General features: G+C 42.4%; 2 protein-coding genes and 1 pseudogene across 3 annotated transcripts; all 3 read right to left on the bottom strand.

Moving 5' to 3' along the window:
- Positions 1-2,167: 2,167 nt before the first annotated feature.
- Positions 2,168-8,451, bottom strand: LOC310776378 (serine/threonine-protein phosphatase 1 regulatory subunit 10-like; the record flags this gene model as incomplete). Its single annotated transcript, XM_083636574.1, has 9 exons — positions 2,168-2,341; positions 2,936-3,236; positions 3,581-3,815; positions 3,929-4,072; positions 6,904-7,010; positions 7,173-7,284; positions 7,407-7,520; positions 7,685-7,750; positions 8,436-8,451. 9 exons carry the CDS (start codon positions 8,449-8,451, stop codon positions 2,168-2,170), a joined length of 1,269 nt encoding a protein of 422 aa, XP_083492700.1.
- A 378-nt stretch (positions 8,452-8,829) lies between these two features.
- Positions 8,830-10,046, bottom strand: LOC310776377 (serine/threonine-protein phosphatase 1 regulatory subunit 10-like; the record flags this gene model as incomplete). The annotated part of the gene is made up of 4 exons (XM_083636573.1): positions 8,830-8,931; positions 9,262-9,403; positions 9,751-9,837; positions 9,940-10,046. The coding sequence occupies 4 exons, from the start codon at positions 10,044-10,046 to the stop codon at positions 8,830-8,832; spliced, it is 438 nt and encodes a 145-aa protein (XP_083492699.1).
- Positions 10,047-20,778: 10,732 nt separating this feature from the next.
- Positions 20,779-21,120, bottom strand: LOC310777108 (elongin-C pseudogene; annotated as a pseudogene). The gene has a single exon. The product of its transcript is annotated as an elongin-C pseudogene (transcript).
- Positions 21,121-25,729: the final 4,609 nt, after the last annotated feature.

Below are 25,729 nucleotides of genomic sequence, written 5' to 3'. Positions count from 1 at the left end.
AAGGCAACGCTTCAAGGAGTCTTTCCCAAGATGGCCGACCGCGTGCGGCCTAGTGTCCGTGTTGACGCTGCTGGTTGTACTGCTGGTTGTACTGGTGAAGTTGGTGGTGGTAGAAAGCACGATATGGGCAGTTCCCCTTCATCACCAAGTGTTGAAACGTAGGCCTCATGGACATATCTGACAAGAGAGCACAGAACACAATTACCATCTCTAGCCATACCTATACACCTGCTGTCAGAACACAATTACTATCTCTAGCCATACCTATACACCTGCTGTCAGAACACAATTATTATATCTAGCCATACCTATACACCTGCTGTCAGAACACAATTACTATCTCTAGCCATACCTATACACCTGAGAGCACAGAACACAATGACCATCTCTAGCCATACCAATACACCTGCTGTCAGAACACAATTACCATCTGTAGCCATACCTATACACCTGCTGTCAGAACACAATTACTATCTCTAGCCATACCTATACACCTGCTGTCAGAACACAATGACCATCTCTAGCCATACCTATACACCTGCTGTCAGAACAGCTGCAGACACGAGGCATAACCAGACACACCTCAGCTGGGGCTGCACGATATGCAAATCATCATCATCATCATCATATTGGGATTATACTAACAAATGTTGCAATTGCGCTGTGCGATATGATTTTAGTGGGAATGGTAATTTTTCTATTTCATTTTCACTTCAAAGAATTTATAATAAAGTGTCTCACATTTGCTTCGTTGCTCAGCGGGGGGAGCTGTGCGAGCAGCTAGAAATTAGCACGCAAAGCGCCTGGTATTTCTAGTATAACGTGATGTGATTTTTACTGGAGTCTGAAGCAAACATGCATGTTCCCTCACGCCTGGAGAAGAAGATTTATAAGCCGGGGCATCTCTGTAGCACCACAATGCTTCATTTAATGTGATGTTGTGACACATTTGACCTTTATCAAATCACTGCAGCTCCTGCGATTTGGATATTACACTTGGCCATATAGAGAGCCAAAGTGAAACGTCACTTCATGCTTCAGCACTGTACCAGAGATTTTCATCCGCCATTTATTTTCCAATAGACATTTCGTAAAATGCTTATAAAAATAGTTTTACTTGGTCAAACCAAATGGTTCAGATAGACTTAGGAACAGGAGAGACCGCATAACATTTCACTCTGACCAAAACGTAAAAAACCACGGATTTAAAGAAAATATTTGTTCTATGTTGTTTTTTTTAAGTGTTGGTCTGAGTGAAATGTTCTATGGTCTCTCCCGATTCGAAATATATCTGAACCGTTTGGTTTGAACAAGTAGAACTATTTTTATAAGCATTTTACGAAATGTCTATGGGGAAATAAATGGCGGATGAAAATCTCTGGTACAGTGCTGAAGCAGGAAGTAGGCGGTCGCTTTGCCTCTCTATTGGATCTGATTAATTGTGCAGCCCTAACCTGGACTGGATAAAAGCAACCAAAAAGGTACCGTTCATGCGTCCTCCTCTGGGTCCTCCTCGGACGGGGCCTCTGAAGCCTTGCTCTCCCCTGCTCCCTCCTCTGTGGAAGCCTCCTCCTCGGTGGGGTCCTGCTCCTCCTCTCATGTCACCACCCCAGTAGCCTCCTCCTCCTATGTCTCTGCGGCCCCCCTGGGCCGGGGGGGCGCCCGTCGCACGAGGGCCCCCGCCCGCGGTGAAGGGCGGCGCGTGGTGGGGAGGCGGGTGGCTGAAGCGGGGGGCTCCGGGCGTGGCGGTGGGCCGGTAGCCGTTCATAGACATCTGCATGTTCATGTCTCTCATGGTGTTGATCACAGGAGCATCATGACCCAGCAGACCCGGGTTCACTAAAGAACAGAAAAACATGTTAAAACCCTCCAACAATAAATCAAGCAGTGCAGGTGGACATCAGACTCAGGTGGGAGAAAAGATGGGCTGTGGTCAAATAGTCGTCTTTTTTTTTGTTTAGGAAGGTTGCTAACTGATTTGTCTAAATGCTAAAAAAGGAAAGGAGCTACAATGCTTCCTGATTTAGCTCCTTTAGCAGAGGATACACTGACTGGACCATCCTTTAAGAAAGGAAAGCTGATAATGGCAGCCCTCTTGTGCCGGCACAGCGACTCACAATTTGGCATAATCCGGCCCTTCACGAAAACAAAAGATCAACATAACTTGCTAGTGCCTGGGGGACAATTTGAGCGCAGCCATGGAGTAGAGGCTGAGTTTACCTGGTGGAGGAGGGCAGTTCTGGTTCTGGGTCTGCTGCAGGGAGCCCAGTAGCTGTTTGGTCTGGTCGGAGAAGTCCGGCTTCTTGCGGCGTTCCTCAGTCGACTGGTTCCCCCGATCACCCTGGAGGACAGACAGCTATGATCATCAACACAGCACAACTAACAACAGCGATGCTTCCATCCAAATGCCTAGCCAATTTGAAGCCAACATGTGAAATGGCAGAAAAAACAGCTATTCAAAATGGGTTTCCATCGCTCTTTATTGCATATACTTTCTGTGTCGACAAAAATCTGGAAACATTTCATGCCATGCGCCATGCTGCCATGCAGCCATGCAGCCATGCAGCCATGCTGCCATGCAGCCATGCTGCCATGCAGCCATGCAGCCATGCAGCCATGCAGCCATGCAGCCATGCAGCCATGCTGCCATGCAGCCATGCAGCCATGCAGCCATGCTGCCATGCAGCCATGCAGCCATGCAGCCATGCAGCCATGCAGCCATGCAGCCATGCTGCCATGCTGCCATGCAGCCATGCAGCCATGCAGCCATGCTGCCATGCAGCCATGCAGCCATGCAGCCATGCTGCCATGCAGCCATGCAGCCATGCAGCCATGCTGCCATGCAGCCATGCAGCCATGCAGCCATGCAGCCATGCAGAAGCTCTGTTGACAACACCTCAAAGTTAAAATGACAAAAGGATCTTATTTACTGTACCATGATAGATGAGAGCGGCTCCTGCACGTTGACAGTGGGAGGAGCCACAGGGTTTGAGACGTTGGCGTTGGTGGCTTGGGGGTTCCTGGTGCCCAGGTTCCGCATGAGGTTGGTCAGGACGGCCGGCAGCTTGGAGCCCTCGGCCTGGGTGCTCTGCGGAGGCGTGACGTCTATGGCCTCCACGTAGCCCCCTTCCATCATGGTGGAGTTCATTGGTGTACCGACTTCATCCAGGGGGATGAGACGGGGGGGCGTGGCTTCATGGGGCTCTGGGTCTGGCTCGTGTGGACTGTCAGGCACACTGGAGGACAGACGGAGCAGGAAACAAGTTAGACAAGTGTCCAAAAGTTCAACGTTTCCAGTCTGTTGCATGGAAAGCAAATACATTTTGTCATTTGGTCATTTCTGTTGTCTGATAATATTCCCTTTTCTTAAGCTGTAATCATTTCTATATCGTTCTGTTTGCAGGACTGAAAACGTCATGCAAATTGTTCACTATATTTACAAGAAACTGAAACTCGCCCTGATTATTGATTATTACTGAGTGATTTCTTTGATTCAAAAGAGTCTACAGAATATTTTCTTCAACGTGTCACTATGCCAGGTTTTTAGTCAAATTGCGACGAGTCCGCCTCTCTCTCCTACCTCTCTTTGCTGAGGTAGATCTCCTGCAGGATGTCCATCTCACGGTCCCTCTGGGTCAGCGTCTCGGTGCTGTTGGCCCCCGAGGTGACCAGGCTGCCGGTGAGCGTGAGGGGCCGGAGGGGCGTCCAGGGGACCCTCTCCTCCATGGTGTCGTGATACAGCCGACATTCCCTCTCAAACTTGTGCCTGGCCATCATCAGCTCTGGTTTGTCCTCCTTGATCTTGTTGACGTTGACTGTGAAGCACAAGAGTGGAACATCATCATTAGGAAAAGAATTGTGTGAATAATGGCTATCTGCAGGTTCCAGAAAAAAACAAGTGAAACTTTTCATTTAGAAAATGGCTCACCTCTCTCGGTCTCATCTCGGTGAAAGTAAAAGTATTCTTTGAGCTGGTCTTCCTCAGCCCAGTGAACGCACTTCTTCTTCTTGTGCTCCTTCATCAAGACTTCCTCATTACCACGGGGCTCTGCCGGGGCGTTCAGCTTCTCATCTAAAAAAGAAAAAGAAAAAAAGACCCAATGAGAGAGAGGAGTGCAGTAGAGCTGGGTATTGGTTCAAATTTCAAGAATCGATTTGATTCCGATTCACAAGGTTGCGAATCGATTAATTTTGATTCGATTCGATTCGATTCCGATTCGATCAATTTCAATATGTTTCAAAATGTTTTTTGAGCTGTACCCTGAAATTGTTACATTTGTTTGTGGTGCATTATAACCTATGACCGTAAATAAACCATTCATTCATTCATTCATTCATTCAATTACATGTCCAGTTATGTAACATAGGGGTTCCCAACCAGCCAAGTAGATACATGGGGAAAAAAAAGTTGCAGACCTGTTGTCAATTTTTAGTTACACATATATTTACTCACCAGGTGGTGACAAAGGGTAAATAACAGCCTTTTCATCTGTCAATAAAGACACTTTCACAATTATGCACAGTGATTTGATTTCAGCCTATATAATTTCTAAAAGTAGATATTATTGATCAAACATTTCCATTCATGTAGCCTACAGTATTTATGTTTTTGTTTCAACTACAAACATAAATAAACGTCAACTTGAAACTATGTTTCAACTACCACACACAGCATAATATTTTAGCCTGTTTATTAACTCATTGAATGCCAATGACGACAGCTGTCGTCAATTCAAATACTGACGTAGAGTGCCAAAGACGACGATTGTCGTCAATTGCGTTTTTTGACGGTGGGACGTGGATCAATCCCTGATACATCTCTGGTACAACTATTGTAGCTATTGGAGGTCTATAACCTATTTTACAGAACCCTTAGGTGGCGACAGTGCTCTCCACATAACAGAAAGGCAAGGAAAAAACAAAGAAGAAGTCGTTATGGAAACGGAAATCGCATCGCATCCGTATGCATCGATATGCTGAAGCACGTTACTGCAGCTGTGCCTGCAGCAGCCAATCTGCTCCCACAATTGAGCCGCTCCGTGTCGGTTGCGACAGCACATCTGCACATCCACACCATGGAGTTGTTATTATTCTCAACTGGAAGCATCGTTGCCGGTGACAAACACACGCGGAACGCTGTAAAAAAACTGGATGTTGCGCACCCTTCACTGTGCGCACAGCAAACTCAGCAGAGAGCCACCACAGACAGGAGGAGGAGTGTGCAGTTGAGGCGAGGCGAGGCGGGGCGGGGCGGGGGGGGGGGGGGGGGGGGCACGCAGAGCAGCACGCAACACCCAGACAGACCCAGGCAGCAGGACAGGATTGACAAACGCAAGCCAGAATATCCGATGCCCACCAGCAGCAAATCAAGACCAGCAAGAAGCTGCAACCAGCAGCGCACGCAGGGGCCAGCGCTGCTGGTTGTAGCTAAAAATATTATTCTGCCAAACAAAATTCCCTGGCCTAAACTGTTTTATTGAAGGAAATTATTTTTGAGGTGTGACTACATTAGAAAAGATTAGCTTCAGAGTCAGTGATGTGCTTGAAATGTTTAATTTCACAAAAGGCCAATTATCTCAGCTTCTAGAAAAAAATTGCTGTTTTTGGATGAATCAAGCTATCTTCTCCGGCTCATAACTAAAGAACGGAAAATGGGATCAATAAACTTTTTTTTGCAGATGATAGAATAGAGTCTCATCGTTCTTTGTGCGTGTTCAGTGTTTACATAGTAATATCACACAATATTCTGTGGGCCTCGAGAAATCACTGAAAACGCTCTGAAACTCTGGCACTGGGAGCGTCCGTTCTCCAAAAGTGGCTGGCACTCAATGAGTTAAAAAAAAAAAAAAAAAAAACGATCTCTGGACATATGAATCGATAATCGAGGATTAAAATAAAAATCGATTAAAAATCGGAGAATCGATTTTTTTAACCCAGCCCTAGAGTGCAGGGAGAAAAATCATCATCATCATCAGTAAATGGGAGCTAGGAGCTGTGTTTGTTTCTCTCTCTGTCTGTCCCACTGATGACACCATCAATGATGTCATAAACCACTGTGACATAATTAGTGATGTCATAAACCACTGATGACATCATCAGTGATGTCATAAACCCCTGATGACATCAGTCCCACTGGTGACATCATCAGTGATGTCATAAACAACTAATGACATCATCAGCGATGTCATAAACCACTGTGACATTGTCAGTGATGTCATAAACCACTGATGACATCAGTCCTACTGATGCAGTGTTGTCATACACAGGCATTGTGACATCGAGAGAGACTGAGAGAGAGGGCAGAGACTGAGGGGGAGCTGTGGGCGAGACCGCAGATCGGGACGAGCTGCGTATGCGAGCTGCAGGGCGGGCGAAGCCGCGATCCCGCGCAGCGGGCGAACCTAGGAATCGAGGGCGCGTAGCACATGAAGTGCCTAGTGTTAGAAAAGCACACATATCAATCAATCAATCGATTTCATATTTATGTAGTGGCATATCATAACAAGAATGATCTCAAGGCGCACATAGAGCCGTTTGTACAGTGTGTCATTTGTTTGATTCCAGAAACTGTTTTGTGATTTTGTAAGGACTCATAAGGGCCGTGCTGTTGTCGGCATGTCGCGGTGATTTGGTCTAATTAGTGCTCAGTTTTTGTTGGCATAGATTGGAGCTTATTGGCCTGTCTGTCTGGTGCTGCAGCCAGATTAATTTCTTTATGAAATGTCATATCATGCATATTATTTATCCATATCTTGGATCGTTCCAGTGCTGTTATTTTGCAAACCCTGCATGAACGATGAAGCCGTTTCCCCACAGATTGATATAAATGTCACACGTATGATTTAAATGTCACAGGGATGATGTCATGGCGTCTTCAAATGCATGATTGTGCTCAAGCCTTACGTTGTGCTGGGATGATCTGGACTTTGATCTCTTCGGCAGAGTTGGACGGGGTATTGAGAGTCTTGGACTTCTTCTTTGGTGGTGGAGCGTCTGACAGGCCGGAGCTGCTGGGGAAAAGCCAGAGAAAGGGAAAACATTTCAGTACGTTCTTCAACCACCTGAGGGCAGCATGCAAGCCCCTTGCAAACACCCGTGCCTGGTGTTTTAAATGTGGACACAAGGCGGCGCTAAGCTCACAGAGATCACGAGGGAAAGTGAAGGGACTATACCTCCGCCTCTTCAGGACAGCAGGCTCCACGTTTTCCTTCCCTCTCAGCTGCGGGGTGGTAGGGCGCTTCTTAGGAGGGTCAGGGCCGGGGGTGTCGGTGTCCAACTCCAATCCTATAGAAAACAACATATTTGGAAGATCAGATAGTGAAATTTCACACACTTCAAAAATCTAACCTTAAGCCTAAACTCATAGCTAATCACTCAATGAGTGTTTTTGGAAGGTGATGTACTACCTATGGAGCAGATCTTCCCATGGCTGAGTGGAGATGCTTTGGGCTTCTCCTTCTCCTCATCATCTCCGGTCTTCTGATTCACCTGGCGCACATGAAGCACCTTGCGTTTCTTATCTAGCAGACAAAGGGAGAGAGAGGGCATTAGAAAGTCTGCCTGAGGGTTGAAGTCAGGGAGCCTCTCTTTTTTCTTTTGCACACTTTTTAAAAACAGAAAGGGACAAAAGGGAGCCATCTTTAAAGAGAGAGACAGGAAGAAAGGTGAAGTGACGTGTTCGTACCTGCGCAATGGGAACGGATTAAAGACATCCAGTCTTCTACCAGCTTCGCCGCCAACTTCCTCACCTCTGAAAATAAAACACAGCAACGTGACAAAATGAGACATTGTTATATTCAGGGTTCCTACACATTTTCATTTCATTTCATTTTCATTCAAAACATTCCATACTTTTCCAGACCTTGATTTGTTTTGAAGATTTTGTCTGATGTTCAATATGATGTTCAGTATGCAAATAGCAGGGTAGGAAATTATGTTTTGGTTTTTTTGCCTTGTAAAATATGTTTCGGGGGCATTTAGGATCATTCCCAGGGCAATTTGATCACATGTCGGGAAACACCTGAGTCCTTCCATGTTGCATCATGACAGACACTCAATGACTCTTATCCAGGCATCTTTTATTTTGAAATCACAGTTAAATCCCCATTTCCCTATCATCTCAACAACACTGTCTTGCATGTTATGTTATGTATTTCGCAGAAACGTTTCAAATAACATGTAGGCCAACGGTCCAGGTATATGTCGCTATCCGGTCTATCCTCCAACCCACAAAGTATAGACTCTTGGACAGCTTGTTTAGGCCCTGTGCAGACTGGCCATTTTCAAGTCACGCTTTGCACATACAGAGTAACATTAAAAGACAGAAAGTTAACTCTTTATTTTACAGTGGCATCTAAAACGTCATCCCAATTCCAAGGGCAATTTTCAATTTGTTTTTAGGGGCATTTTGTCCCGAGCCCCAGCTCATTTCCTACCCTGGCAGATAGACATCGTGTCCCTGCTAACTAGGTCATATCACTGTATAGATGAAGATTGTTCTTCACACTCAGCCACACATATCAGAATATGTGAGATGATTGCCGGGGTTCCTACACACTTTCCATTTTATAATTCCATTCAATATTTTTCCAGGCAGACCCTTTACTGCTGACTGGATGTGATGTTGGTGCAGGGTATAACACATGCTGACAGCGGCTGGGTCATAAGAGCATCCCTCTATCTGAACATTATTCTGATCAACACAAACTGCACCCCCCCCCTATTCCTAAACTATTCAAGACAAGAAATTATCAAATTTTTTATAAAACTTTTCCAGAGGTTCCAGACCTGCACAGGGACGCTGTGTATTCAGAGGTGGTACGTGCACAATCAGGCTACACTTATGTGAGAGTCTGGTTTGACGTGGGAGGAAAACTCACCCTCGGTCTCTCCATGCTTGCTCAGTTGCCTCACCAGCTTGGGTGTGTCGTTCTGAGAGAGGAAGACAAAAACAAGTGAGACACTGCTGCACCGTGGTCTGTACAGCACACTGGACACTCCTCATATTGATTTCAACAGCCCCAGTATACCCTATTTGTTCTGCCCCCCCCCCTCTCCTCCCTCGCTCCCCCCATCTCTTTCTTTCTCTTCCCCTCTCTCTAATATAAGATTGTTGAATCCTGTTTATTGATAGTGCTTAGCTAGACATAATCTATGTAAAACCCTCTGAGACATGCTTGTGATTTAGGGCTATACAAATAAACCTGACTTGACTTGGAGGTGGGTGCTGAGTGAGTGGTGGTGAACATGGTGAGACCGTACCTCTGTGTGTCGAAGGTGTTCCACTGTGAGAGGCAGCTTTTGCAGTGTGAGCAGGATGAGCTGCAGTGGAGGCGTGTCCTTGGAGGTGTTGGAGGTGTTCAGCCAGGCGTTCAGTCGCTTGTAGCCACCCTCTTGGATAAACCTGAGGAAGAGACAGAGGCTGTCACTAAGCCCACTCAGATAAACCTGAGGAGGAGAATTTGAACCCTGTCCTCTCATCCTTTTTCATTCCGCGGGGGACAAAAATAACATTTGAAACAATGTTCTCTTTTGTAAAAACCCTTGACTACATTTTAAATTAGCAGCTTATAAGCTACTTGTGTAAAAATCAAATTAAATGAAAGTATACGTTCATTTAATTTGATTTTTACACAAGTAGAAGTCAACTTTCAGCAAAGTACTGTATGTTGGCATTTTCCCCCCACTCATGTAAAATATAGTACAGTTAACCAAGAGTTGTAGTGCAGAGAAAGCAAAAGGTGGGCTTACCCGTTCAGATCATCGTGGGATTTGGTCTGCAGCAGGAAGTTCAGGTCGTTGCATCTCCTGACCATCTTGGTGGAAGAATTCGTCAAGCTGGACAGAAAGAAATCAAAGGTATGAAGTTACTGCCCGGAGTAAGATAACATTATGGTTTAGTTGAGCGGTGTGTGATGTACAATCATCTGCCCCTCTTACCTGTACACCTTTGGGACTCCCTCCAGGCTGCAGAGCTCTCCATCTTTACCCGGCAGCGCCTCCATCGTCTTCAAAACCTCTCTGGGCTCTACTGGCCCCCCTGACATATCTGTAACACAATGTGGTTTATTAGTACTTCTTTCATGCCAACAGGGTGCATTCTGGCATACATGCTATATCATTTGTCTGGAGGAGTAGGTATTTATGTGGTATTTACTAGTTTTACACTGGAAGTTCTTTTTTTTGCCTGCCAAATGGACTGGGAAGCTCCATGCTACAAGAATAGATTCAACTCTAAAGTCTAAACCACCTTAATAAGAAGTGATTCAAAAGAAAGAAAAATAAAAAAAGAGTCGACCACTCCAACGCCTTTCTATCAAGGAAATACCATGACAGAAAACTGAGCCATAACATCCAAATCACAGACACCTACACAGCATGATCTTGCCAACAAGGTCACCTAAGCAACACCCAGATTATGAAGTCAGATTTGTGCCTGTCAAAGTGGCTCTGTTAGAGGCTGCTCCTTGGAACAACAAACCCCCACCGCAATCTACACTTCAACATTGTGTTAGTTTGAGGATGAATTTGTTTTCTCTGCTGAACATTGTGTGTTGTTGAAATGTCCATGATGATGATGATGATGGTGCACTCGTCAATCTGCGGATGAAGATTGCAGGACTCCAGGGAAGTGGTCTATGTTTTGATTCAGCACAAACAGCCGGGATTGACAAAACGGTGGACTGGTTGTGGTTTGTTTTCATCCTTAAGGACAACACTGCCACGTGCTCGGGGTGACAGTCGGGACTTTTCAGCCCTGAATAGACCCAATCCTCCTCACTTTGTCTGGCTGACAGCTGTGTACGCTTTGCTCGGCCTCCAGTCCGGTGCTGGGTGCCTTGTTTTGCTACCAGCCGGACAGTTAGAACGGTACTGTGTCACATGTAAACAAAGAAACTGTCTGATGGCACATAACATTTATAGCATAAGCTAATTTGCAAAGTTTGTCCCTACATATGTAATAACACCATAACCTTTGCCTCACTGCAGTGCAGGCACAAATCATTCCCCCTACTGAACTAGCAGCCTGGGCCATGTTTAACATTGACTTTGTGGCGGCTACATGTGGAACAATTGTGATATTTACAGGAATTGGGTCATGTGCAGTGTTGTGGAGGTCTGAGGCTATATCAAACTTCTACTGCAACAGTTATATGGGGAAGACCAAACTGATTCCTCACATCATGACACTTGGAATGAATTAATATCCACCAATTAGTGCAGGTCTTCTAAATAAATTGATCAATTGGCAATAAAAACTATACCATTATCAAGTTCATACACATATCCTACATATCGTAAAAATAAATACATGTGGTTAAGACTCCAAGCAGTTATTGTATCGGGATGAACACCATGAACCATGTGGAGATTATTCATAAAACATTTGGATATAATAATTGTAAGAAAACCAGAGAAGTAAAGGCAATAGACATTATGTTGGCTTATTGTTTGGATCACATTTTTTCAAAGACCTTATAAGACCTTTATTGACATAATGCCAAACATCCAACACCTTTGAGTCACTGGCCAAAACACAGGTAGAACATTACATACTACTGATTTGCAAGCATTTCAAAATTGTCCTAGAATAACCCAGTATCTTTTCTTGGTTCATATAATCTGAATTCAATTCATTCATGTTTTTTCATTTGATACTATATTAATGGGGGGGCATTTATTGATTTATATTTATTTAGATTTGTTTTTAACATTTGACATATAGGGAAAAACATTGCGAATTAGCTTAGGCTAGAAATGTTATGATATATGACGAGACTGTTTCCTGTCAAATGTTCCATGGTAGAAATGGCTTGAGTGGTCATTCCGTGAATCGATGGTTGAAAGTCTTCAAAGTAGCTAGAATCTGGCTGGTGGTTCATGGCTGGAATACTGCTGTTCACTTCCTCAGTGTTGGGGCGACATTGTTGGCCAGATCATGCTCCTTACATTCTTCTTTCTCTCTCTGTTGTGGTTGTTGATCGAACCTTGACACAACTATTTCCGTGGATGTAGCACTTTCCTGTGTTAGCTCATAGCTAGCTTAGCATTTTGTCTAACGCAAGCGGAATGCACAAAAAGGTGTGGACCAGAGCAACTCAGCAGGCAACTAGAATATCAAAGCGAAAAAATGAGCTGCTTTTAGAGTATAAAGATGAATACATTTAATAAGAAGTAATTGTACCTGCGTACTTCAGAGTTATCATACAGAGTACATCTTCACAAAAAAATTGATACGGGCAACAGAAATTGTTTGTGAATTATGTACTCTGTATGATAACTCTGTGAAGTACGCAGGTACAATTACTTCTTATTAAATGTATTCGTCTTTATACTCTAAGCAGCTCAGTCCAACGGCAAGCTAAATACGTTAAACAGCTAGCTGGCTAGCAGTTAACGTATCTAAGTTATCGGTTAGCCTACAATTTACGACTCATTTCATTTGATAGATTTTCGTCCAATTTCGCTTCAACATTCCAAATGGAACGCTAACTGCTAGCCGGCTAAACGTGCTAGCTAGCTAACAGCTAACATAGTAGCAACTATGTTAGCTGTTAGCTAGCTAGCTAGCTAGCCCGCTAGCCGCCCAGCTACAACTCATTTCATTTGACGAATTTCTGTCCAATTTCGCCTCAAAACAAACTTACTCATGTTACTACAGGTCCAGCAGCGTCTCTGGGATAATGTAGTGTGCTTTTACGTGTGCGTTTTATTACTTGGAGAAAAAAGCACATGAATCTGTGGGGTTGTTCTCTTGTTGGACAAGTCTTCTTCTTCTTCTTCTTTAGTGTTTTATGGCGGTTGGCAGCCAACTTAAAGGTGCATTACCGCCACCAACTGGATGAAGTTTTATGTCTTCTTCATATTGGAATCTATTTACATTGTTCATCATATATCCACCCATAGTACTCCCATTCACGATATTATGTCCATTCTATGACTCAGTCGGCGGGAACTCATCCCTCAGCGCCTTCTCGATCTCCTCTCCAGAAATGTCAACAACATTCAAGAACCTTCTAGCTGCATCCATCATCATCTTAATCTTTTCCTTTTTTCCTTTGACCTGTTCCGCACAATTAATTACCATGGCCATGAATGTCAAAAATCCTTTCTTGTCCACACAAATATTTCGTTCAATTCCACCATTTCCACTCTTCTGCTCCAATTCATTTTGCTCTACCACTTTTTCCTTTCTCTCAATCTCCCTGCACTTAACAGCCTCAGCATACGACACTCCTTTCTTCTCTCTGATCCTGCTCACTTCAATCTCCTTAACTCTACGTGGACACTGCGCTGATCCTGTGTTGTGACTCCCCTCACAGTGCAGACATTTTGCCTCATCTTTACATGTCTCCCTCCTGCACTCCTTTCCACCACACCGTCCACATCTCCTTTCTCCACTGCACACTGCAGCAACATGACCCTACTCCTGACACGAATAACACCTGAGAGGAGCCCTCTCATACTCCCTCACCCTATAGCTGACACAATCCAAAAATACTCGATCCGGGATTTCACCTTCAAAACTCAAACACACTGAGGTACTCTCCTCACTTACACCATCTCTAAACCGATTCATTCTCTTCGCCTTAAATACACCTTCCACTTCTTCAAATAAATCACAGTCAACACGTACTGGCACTCCACTGATCACTCCTTTCTTTACTGGACCCGTCGTTCCAAGTCGGAAAGTAAACACATTACTAGATTTGAACATACATACATCTAGAATTTCCACCAACTGATCCTTCGACACACAATCAATAATAACTATCCCACCTCTCGTTATCTTGACAGACTTCATTGCTCCAACCTTTCCTTTCAGAAACTTTCCCACCTCATGTGGATTACTAAAGACTCCATCAATCCTTGAACACGCTTTCATTCCAACCACCCAAGGCCCCGACCCGTCTTTTTTCACTTTCTTCATATTCTGAGCAGTCCCGCTCGATACACTCGATACACTCTTTCTTTTGTTTTCCAGACACCTCGAATCTTCATTGTTTGATTCTCCCTCCAAATCACTCTCAGACGGCATTTCCGCCATTGTGCTCCGACGCCGTCCCTTGCGCGTCATCACTCCGGCCACCGGTGCCTGTTGGACAAGTCAGAAAGGGGTCTCGACCATAGACGTTATAGGCTCGTTGTCTCGACCGTCTCGACCATAGACAACGGCATCCAGGGAGTTACTTCCGGGTTAGAGTGTTTTTGACGTCACTGCCGGTGTTTGTCAATAGCCAATAAACGCAAAAAGGAGAAGATTATTTTTGATATATAAATTTAGCTGATAATATTTAAAGCTACAAAAATGGCGACTGGGCGATGTCAGTCAGATAGCCTAGATGACGTATTTGTTTTTATTTAGATGAAAATAATTGAGATTGATTCTGAGAATGAAGTCAGAATTCTGAAAATACATTTAGAATTCTGACGCTCAAACTCAGGCTCCATTGCCGTTGCCACCCAGTGACCGCATGTAGGAAAATAAGGAAAACTTAGCAAATACGTTCATATTCTCGCTTGGCGTACGAATGAATTAGTATGAATTAGTTCCCTGTAAATAACCCTGTTTTACCCTTGATCAATTATCTGTCTATAGGCTACATACATACTGCCAAGAGTAGCAGCAGCGTTATAAACCATAGATATATGACTATATTAAAAACATAAACACACTGGCGTCTTTCGTGCAGGGTCAAGAGTAGCAAGCAACGCAAACCACACGGATGTGACGTCATTCACCCGCCACATCCCAGTTTGTTTGCGTTTCCCAGTTACAAAGGAATGCGCCATGTTGTTGTATGCAAGCGTTCTTGAAAGAAAGGAGTAGCAGTCGCGTGTTATTTCCCTGTTCTATCCACGGTACTTCAGAAGTTTAATTACAAACACAAGACTCGTATGTGCGGAAGATATTATCACGAATATATCAAGTGGAACCGGCGCTCCGTTTAACTCTGGGGGGAAGAAGAAGCTCCTCTCTTATGGGACGCAGGTTTAGCTGTGAAGCTAACGTTAGCTGTGACGCTATTGGAGCTTTGAGTGAGTACGTTTGTCAGTAATAGTTCAGGAGGAAAGGTTCCTGTCACTGTGTGAAAATGAAAAAGACAAATGTCCAGAAGCTGCACAGAGAGGCCTTGTCTCCAGACATCCAGCAGCTGCTGGTGACTCAAGAAGAGGTTCCCACTGAGCAGCAGGAGTGGAGCCCCAGTCTGGACCAGGAGGACCCAGAGCCCCAACACATGAAGGAGGAACACTGGATCAGTCAAGAGGGAGAGCAGCTTCAGGAGGACCCAGAGCACCCACACATTAAAGAGGAACAGGAGGAACTCTGGATCAGTCAGGAGGGAGAGCAGCTTCAAGGGCTGGAGGAGGCTGATATCACCAAGTTCCCATTCACTCTCTACACTGTGCATGTGAAGAGTGAAGATGAGGAAGAGAAACCTCAGTGCCCACAGCTTCTTCAAAGCCAAACTGAGGAGAACAGAGAGGAGACTCTAGCCAGCAGCTCAAATGAACAGATGAAAACAGAAGCTGATGGAGAGGACTGTGGAGTATCAGAACCAGCCAGGAACTCAGATCAAGCTAGTTTACAACCAGCTAGTGATGACAAGACTTCAGACTCTTCTGGACCTGAGACTGAAGGCACTGATGAAAAATGGATGGGAACTGTCTCACAGAGAAACAGTGAAGTTCTTGGGAAGAAACAGTCGAGTTGTTCAGTCTGTGGTAAAATATTTCGTTGTAAATCATACTTGAAGACACACATGATAGTCCACACAGGAGAGAAACCATTTCATTGCACAGTTTGTGGTAAAGGTTTCGGTCATAAAAAATGCTTGAAGACACACATGATAATGCACACAGGTGAGAAACGATTTCTTTGCTCAGTCTGTGGTAAATGTTTTGGTGGTGATAAAGGAGACTTTAAGAGACACATGATGGTCCACACAGGAGAGAAACAATTTCATTGCTCAGTCTGTGATAAAGGTTTTGCTCGTAAAGCAGACTTGTTGAAGAAACACATGATAGTCCACACAGGAGAGAAACAATTTAATTGCTCAGTCTGTGGTAAAGGTTTTGGTCAAAAGGGACAATTGAAGTCACACATGATAGTCCACACAGGAGAGAAAAAATGTAATTGCTCAGTGTGTGGTAAAGGTTTTGGTAAGAAAGGAGACCTGAAGTCACACATGATAGTCCACACAGGAGAGAAACTATTTTATTGCTCAGTCTGTGGCAAAGGTTTTGGTCATAAAACAAGCTTGAAGTTACACATGATAGTCCACACAGGAGAGAAGAAATTTAATTGCTCAGTCTGTGGTAAAGGTTTTGGTCAAAAGGGACAATTGAAGCCACACATGCTAGTCCACACAGGAGAGAAAAAATTTAATTGCTCAGTCTGTGGTAAATATTTTGGTCAGAAAGGAGACTTGAAGAGACACATGATCATCCACACAAGAGAGTAAACATTTAATTGCTATTCGTCGTGGACAGAGGATTTGTGTGTGTGTGTGTGTGTGTGTAATATTAATATTAATAATAGACAAACATTGCAAATTAGCTTACGCTATAAATGTTATGATATATGACATCAGACCGTTTCTTGTTGTTCTCTGTATGTATATCCCTTGTTACGACTGGGGTTGTTTAGTTAGTTTCATTGAGTAGTTTTCTGTTATGAATCTGGTTTTATTTCCTGGACAACACTTGTTCTTCACAGTACTTCCACAATGGGGATCCCTCTTTGTCATGTAGACTCTTTGGTAACATGCTCTCATTCATAGACTCAACTCTGGTCTGGATTGGTCTGCTGGGAGACAATTGGTTGAACGTGGCTGTTGCTGATTGTAGCTGATTGGAGTCAAGCCACTGCTGTCTACAAATGCAGAAGTCAGACAACATGGAGACAGAGTGGAGGTGACATGGGGCTCCACTCCAGCAACCCCTATGTTTAGTTTTCTTTGTTATATGTGTGGGTTAAGTTAAGGTAACTGTAATGTATGTTGTGTTCATGTTTGTTATTTGTAACTGTTCACTGTTAAAAGAAAGAATGAAAGAACACTTTGTATTTATGCTCTGAAATTACAAAGTAAAAGATTTTCGTACGTTTGATCTTGGTTTCCGTCTGAATTTTATGGTATTGCCCGGCCTAAACCCTAGACTTGGGGCATAACACCCTACACAAATAAACAATCAATCAATGATATTTTATTGATATATATATACAGTATATATATATAGTAATGTATAAAGACATCATGTGGCATGTGGCAAAAAAGAAAAGAAAAAAGTGGTTTCACTGGAATTCTGTTGCTATAGGGAACAGTTTGGAGGCGGACCCAAACATTGGAACTGGAACAGGAAATCAACTTTGGTGCATTTAGAATAATGTTTTCAAGTTGAAACTGCCTGTTGGCGACAGCTAGGGGTAAAGAGAACTACAGCACATGAGAGGCAAGATAGTCTATAAAACATTGTTTTATGATCAAAGTGCAATAAAATCACAGAGACATAAGAATCAAGATAACAGCATGAGAAAACAAAACACTCACCACTGTAGGCTATATTGTGCAATAGTCGTTGTAGTAAAGTGCAGTCCCAGAAAGCAATTTTGTGTTTAAACGATGTCTATAAGCCATTTTATACCTGATGTCTGGGCTAAAACCTGGATAGATTTGGGCTGTCAGTAAGTTTACAGTAACTACCATAGTGTAGATAGCTATTGTATGACTAAACGTTGAGGACCACAATGGAAATAAGCCTTCGGTATTTTTTGTGTTTTTATCCTCGGTGATTGATATATTGTCTGTTCTTTCATTACTATATGTACTGTTGTGTTATTTTATTTGATCACCAAATAAATTCATTCATTCATTCAACGTCATACATTCACATTTATACCATATTTAGTGTGTCTGGTCGCTTAAACACTGTTGACCTTCATTTTAACTCTGTGGTCTAAGTTGTCAGTTCAGCTGTACCCAGCAGAGGGCAGCAGTGATGCATTGTTGATGATCTGTGTCTCTCTCTCTCCATTAGCCAACTGCCTTAACATAATTTCTATCAATAGTTAAAATATATTCCTACCAGTAATCAGGGATGCAAACTAGTCACCTTTAGGTGACAGTCACCTTTTTGATCCCAAAATAGGGCACTTAACTGAATGATTTTGAGTGGTTTTGTATCAGCCCTGGTATCTGTCACCTTTTTCACTCTCCATTAGTTTGCATCCCTGAGTAATAAGCAGGTAGTTAACATGTATTCCGAATCAATAAAATTGTCAAAATATATTCATAATAATGGGGTGGTCAAAGTATTGCAAAGAAAGAGAAAAAAGTAGGGGTGTGTGTGTGTGTGTGTGTGTGTGTGTGTGTGTGTGTGTGTGTGTGTGTGTGTGTGTGCGTGAGATGGAGACCTCCTTTTGGTGACCTAAACAGCTGTTGGGCCCGGCCTACTGTCATTGCACAACACATGTCTAAATGTGTATGTGTGTGTGTGTGTGTGCGCGCGTGCCCCTTGAAAAATAAAAAACAGAGATTTACAGGCAGTAAATGTATTCCTCATGACCCACTCACGCGTGTGCGCGCGTGCGTGCGCACACACACACACACACACACACACACACACACACACACACACACACAGGTGTGAAGGATAAATTAGCTGGGTCACACCAACACAGCAAACACATACTTTTCTCTTCTCATCAAAGCTCTCTGGACAGTGATTGGTGTGAACCACATAGCTGCCTCTGCACACTGATTGGTGTGAACCACATAGCTGCCTCTGCACACTGATTGGTGTGAACCACATAGCTGCCTCTACTGATTGGTGTGAACCACATAGCTGCCTCTGCACACTGATTGGTGTGAACCACATAGCTGCCTCTGCACACTGATTGGTGTGAACTAGGGCTGTGAATCTTCACTGGCCTCACGATTCGATTACGATTCAGAGGGCTACGATTCAATTCGAGTACGATTATCGATGCATCTCGATGCATCTTAAATCGATGCATCACTTTTTTCCGCAATACATGATTTATTTTTTCTCACTTTCTTTTTTCTCACTGTGTGGCTACTTTTAAAATAAAAGTGCATTGGAATTGCATTGTATTATGATCCATAATTAAAATAAACAACTGCATGTACTTCCATTATATTTTATTTCATTATTATTTTATTTTTATTTATTTATTTTAATAATCGATTTTTGACATTTGTGAATCGATGCAGAATCGTGCACGTCCGCATCGCGATGCATCTTGTAATCGATTATTTTTAACACCCCTAGTGTGAACCACATAGCTGCCTCTGCACACTGATTGGTGTGAACCACATAGCTGCCTCTGGACACTGATTGGTGTGAACCCCTCTGGACACTGATTGGTGTGAACCACTGGTGGTTCGGAATCAAACCAATAGATTGAAGTGTGGGAAGATGGATTTGTCATGTGATTGTGTGAATCCAGCTGCCTCGCTAGGTTAGCCCCGCCCACTTGTATTTGCCATTTTTCTTCTTCTGAGGAAATCTGCCTTCATGAAAATAAAACAAACTTTGCACATAGGTCTCGTCCCAATGCCAAACTTCCTCAACAGGAATCGGGGCCAATATCCCTGATGGTGGTATTTCTATATTATAAAATATGTAGGGGAGAGGTTGGTTTCATCATGTCGATTTCAAACATTTGGTGTGATGTCATGCTCATTTCTATCTGGCCACACAAAACTTTGAGGTGAGGAGAGAAATGTTGGAACTTTTATGCGTCCGTTTTTACGTTTTATGTTACATGTATATCCCTACACAAATAAACAATGAAATATATATATATGTACCGTACGCTCTATTATACTGTACGGTCTATGTTTTTGCATTGTGATATCTGGATGGATGGCCGGACCTATAAATGTATAGACATATTTTACATTCTAAATCTAAAATAGATAATAGTGGCCGCAATTTTTTTTCCTTTCAAAGGCCCCAAATTGGTCAGCCATGGTCTATGACATCTCTGATGATTGTGGATGTTGATCGTATTCGATCACTGATGATCTTCTTCTAATGGCTTTCTGGCAGACTGGATGCCTTGTGGCACATTGCTGCCTCTCACAGAATTAGACAAACTCCAGACTCGGGGGTCCGCCCCCTCCTCAATGTTCCGCAATGTGTGTTTGTGTATTTCAATTTTTTGTCCCACTGATGATGGCATAGGCATTGTAACATCACTGATGATGTCATAGGCATTGTGACATCATAAGTGATGTCATAAGAGCAATCAATTGCGATGTCATCAGTGCTGCGAAGTTGGGCAAACACAATGTCTATGACATCATTATTATTGACCAAAATCATCTTACGCAGACCAATAGCAGGCTGTGCTGCGGTCTTCTCGTCTTGTTTGGTTTTTGGTCAAATTGACCTATGTTTTGGGATGTGATTGACAGGTCTGTACGGTCTATGTTTTTGCATTGTGACCATCGCAAATCAGTTTTTTTTAACACATAACAGACTGCAGCAGTATGACTGCACAATACCTCCTTACACAAACAAAAGAAAAGAAAGAAAAGACAAAAACGAAATAAAATGGCCAACAACTAACACACAACAAAGCATAGAAATACAAGTCAGCAAGTCAGGTTTCCATAACAATTAGTGACGACACCAGGGCTTTATTGTAACATTCATGTTTTCATATACTGTCATGTACTGTACATGACAAAACAAGTTCAACAGTTGAGATAAATTAAGCCGCTACAGCTACATTGTCTCTTTGTCATTTTAGCAATCCAAAAAGTTTGCAGCCATCAGCAGTTCCAGTGCGAGCTCCGGAGCAATGGGGAATTCAGGTATTTGTGTGGAGCTGTTGGTGTAACGGGCCTTGTAGGTGAAGTACATGCAGACCTGGGCCAGGACATGAGATGGGATCTCCCTCAAGTTCACTTCATTGGTTTCATCCTGAGCAAATTGGCCTGGCCCGCTCATCATGGCTTTGATAGTTCCGGACGTCAAGGCATGGTCTCTTTTCACAATGAATCCATGACCATCTGAAGAGATCATCTTCATATACGTGGCATCTGGCCCTTCACAGCCACCATAGGTACTCTCTTCTTCACTGTCCATCATGTCCTGGAATTTCCCACAGTTCCACTTATTATGCTGGATTCTTTAAATTGGAACTCGCCACAGGTGATGATTGGTCAGAATCCCGGAGATGTCTTCAAGCTGGGTAAACAGGCAAAGTAAGTCAGCCGATCAACAGAGATGGGCGAAAATACATCATAAAGTATTTTGATACAAATTACAAATACTTGCTCAAAAAATGTATCACAATACAAATACAAAATACCTGTCTGAAAATGTATTTGAGATACAAATACGTATTTTGTATTTTGAAAATACATGAAAATACATTTTATAAAAACTTATAAAGAGCTGCAACAATTAGTCAATTCATAGATGAATTGCCAAATATTAAATTAATTGCCTATTTTGATGATCTATTAATCATTTAGAGACATTTCTTTAAGGAAAATGTCCTAATTCTCTGATTTCAGCTATTCAAAAGTGAAATTTTCTGGTTTCCTTAGACAGTAAATCCTCTCTTTAGTCCTCTGTCACAGTATGTGTACTCCCTAACACACTGCAGTTCTTCCATTTTAGTTTTAGTTGTTTTTCAGTAGAACTAATTGCTCCTTCAGCTCAGCTGTTAATCACCTTCTGTGAGGGCTTTTGACTTAAAGGCAGCATTTCTGCATGTTAACCTCAAGTTTTGGAACTTTGACTATGTTTAGCCATAGATATCTGACATCATAACACAATATATAAATAACTGAAATAGGTAAAAGGCATAGTAGGTCCCCTTTAAACAACTTCACATTCACCACCATGTCAGTAACTTGTCGTCACAGTATTTATTTAACGTGCAAACATATTTATACAACTAGAAAAGGTTACATTTCAGCAATTGAATGCCCTGATGCACATCCTGTCTAAGGTTGTGAAATTGTGAATCGGTGAGAGGAACGATGAGAAACTGCATCTCAAACAAAAAAGGCCTTCCATGAAATTGGACTCTTGTTCAAATCCTTACATCCTTAAAATGACTTCCCCTCCTTCTGCTTCATAAACAAAATCCAAAACAACCTGGCTATCTAGAACATAATTACTAAAGAACAATCACTCACTGAATACAACTTTCCACTATCAGCAGTGGTAACACCATTCTAGTGTCAAAATCTGCACAGCCATCATTATGCACAGTGAAGCTCAGACATCCTTGTAGCAACAGAAAGACATTTTTGATTTTCATTAGGGTACTTTGGTGTTCAGTTATAGTTTTTCAGTATAACTAATTTCTCCATCTATTCAAATCAGGTTTATGACAGTTAGTTGTTTTTCAGTATACTGTAACTAATTTCTCCTATTCAAATCAGGTTTCAGTTTAGTTCAGTTAGGTTTTTTTCAGTACAACTTATTTCTCAATCTATTCATATCAGGTTTTAGTATAGTTCAGTTAGTTTTTTTTTCCAGTACAACTTATTTCTTCAGCTATTCACACCAGGTTTCAGTTTAGTTCAGTTAGTTAGTTTTTCAATACAACTTCTTTCTCAATCTATTCTGAATCATATCAGCTTTCAGTTTAGTTCAGTTAGTTGTTTTTCAGTACAACTTATTTCTCTATCTATTCTGAATCATATCAGGTTTCAGTTTAGTTCAGTTAGTTGTTTTTTCAACTTATTTCTCCATCTATTCATATCAGGTTTCAGTTTAGTTCACTTAGTTGTTTTTAGTACAACTAATTTCTCCATCTTTTCACATCAGGTTTCAGTTCAGTTAGTTGTTTTTCAATACACCTTATTTCTCCATCTTTTCATATCAGGTTTCAGTTCAGTTTAGTTCACTTAGTTGTTTTTAGTACAACTAATTTCTCCTATTCAAATCAGGTTTCAGTTCAGTCCAGTTAGTTGTTTTTTAGTACAAGTAATTTCTCTGTTTATTCATATCAGGTTTCAGTTTAGTTCACTTAGTTGTTTTTAGTACAACTAATTTCTCCATCTTTAGTTTAAACCTGTGTCAATGTTTACATGTGTCAATTTGAGAATAAAAAGAAAAATGTATTTTATGTATTTGAAATACACAAAATACAAGATCTGAAAGTATCTTGATACAAATTACATCTCATTTTTCTCTGCCCAGCCAAATACAAATTACAAAATACAAAAAAGTAGTTGAAATACGTATTTCAAATACAAGTATTTCAAATACTGCCCATCTCTGCCGATTAAGTACTTACCAGTCGAACAACAACAGAATCAATAGAGACTGCTGAAACCTCACTTATTTATATCTTGACATGTATGACATCATTGATGACATCATCGATTACCTCATAGTTGTAGTGACATCATCGATGACCTCATACTTGCAGTGACATCATCAATGACCTACAGTTGTGTGACACCGACTGGTGGTCCAGTGTATGGGTCCAGTCCATGACATCAGCTCGTTAGGTCGCCGGTTCGAATCCAGCCTGTGGGTGTTCCAATGTGCATGGTCTCATCAGTTGGTATGGCGCTCGTACTGAGAGCATTTCCTCGTCAAACTCCGACAGTGAAAAAAGTTTGCTTGTCACAAAGAAATAATGTAATTATGTTATCTATCACATTCGCTAACCTGTTGCTCTTTGAAAAGGCATTATGGCATCACTCACTGATGAGATCACAATTGCTTGAGTGACATCACTGATGACATCATCAATGATGATATAATCACCGATGACATCACAATTGGCTCGAGTGACATCACTGATGACATCACTCACTGATGACATCATCACAATTGGCTCGAGTGACATCACTGATGACATCATAATGTCTATGACAGAGGTGCCCAAACTCTTCCCTATGTGTATTATGTTGAATGGCCTTTGCAATTGTCTTGTAACCTCTATGTTGTGAACCTGTATTTTCGCATTATGTAAATAAATTTGTAAGTTAAAAAACAAAAACAAAAAAACAGAGAGAATAGGGAACTTCCGGTCTGGTGTTTTCAAAAATAAAAGACAGTAAATGTGTGTGGGGGGGGGGGGGGGCAAATAATGCCAAAATTTATCTGGATGGATGGCCGGACCTATAAATGTATAGACATATTTTACATTCTAAATCTAAAATAGATACTAGTGGCCGCAATTTTTTTTCCTTTCAAAGGTCCCAAATTGGTCAGCCATGGTCTATGACATCTCTGATGATTGTGGATGTTGATCGTATTCGATCACTGATGATCTTCTTCTAATGGCTTTCTGGCAGACTGGATGCCTTGTGGCACATTGCTGCCTCTCACAGAATTAGACAAACTCCAGACTCGGGGGTCCACCCCCTCCTCAATGTTCCCCCCTCAGGCCGCCTTGCTCTCCTCTTCCACCGCCGTGTTCCCGGACCTCTCGGCCCTCGTTCCAGCGCGGCGGCCTCCCTCGCTGCTCGACAGCTCCCGCTTCGAATCCTGCTTGACGGCCTTCTCCTGAAACCCTTCACTGATGATGTCACAAACAATGTCTATATCACTGACCTGTCAATCACGCCCCAAAACAGTCTGATGTATCATCTATTTGACTCTAAATGGGACCATCATTTACAAAATGAACATCATGCTGTAAACTAGCAATTGAGACAAACTCTTTAGGAAAGTGTTTAGTGAGGTCATGAATCAAGTGATTTCATTCACTTCTAAACAGACTAAATAGGTTAAAGTATAAACCGTGAGTACTGTATCAAAATTCAATCCCTGTAACAGTTGTCATGAATGGTGAAATTAGCTACATAGGTGGACATTTTACCATGGGGTCTACGGGGAATTACTCGCTTTTGCAGGCAGCCTCAAGTGGCCATTCGAGGAACTGCATGCAGTTTTTGATACTTCCACGTTGGCCTCATCTGTCAGAACCGGAGTTTGGGGCTTGGTTTAATCCTGAGCAGCCTGTGAAGATATTTCTGTAGCAGAGGAATTTCAGCAAGGTCAGACGGACAAAGACTTCGCCTCCTCCCTGTTTTTGCTTCCCTCTGATAAGCCCTTGGATTTTCTAATACCTTTTCTGCTGCCTTTCGTGAAGTCAGGCACACGAGCTGTCTATTGATCTATTGTTTGAATCACTTCACTGTGTTAGTTATATGCACATACACATTGTGTCTGTTTGTGTCTGCCAGCAATGCTTGTGTCATACATGTGTATCTACTTCTGTGTGCTCGTGCTCATGCTCGTGTGTACGCTTTCTGGCCTACCTTGATGAGGTTAGGGGCGGTGGGTGACTTGCTCAGCTGGTTTGTCTTGGCCCCTTGCATGGGAACCCATATGCTTTTATAAGCATGTAAACACCCTTATATGGGTGGTAGCACCATATTATAATTGTCAATCAATAGTATGCTTTGCTTTGTTTTCCAGCTGTGTCTGAGCTTTTGTTTTATTTGTATGTTGTTAAAATCTGTCTTCAAACTGCAAAAGAGAGAAAAAAAAAGTCAAATTTTTTTTCCCCTATTGCCAAGCTCACCAGCCGCCACTGAAATATATATATATATATATATATATATTTTTTTTTTTTTTTTTTTTTTTTTGCCTTTTTGGGTGGGCTGAGACTATTTTTGGGTGGGCTAAAGCCCACCCAAAAAAGGCCTAGAACTGCCCCTAACTTGCCCAACACTGTATGTATATATATATATATATATATATATATATATAG

This window comes from Poromitra crassiceps, assembly GCF_964638095.1.
Source record: "Poromitra crassiceps genome assembly, chromosome: 5".
NCBI classification, from domain to species: Eukaryota; Metazoa; Chordata; class Actinopteri; order Beryciformes; family Melamphaidae; genus Poromitra; species Poromitra crassiceps.
This window is presented reverse-complemented; position numbering and strand designations above follow the sequence as displayed.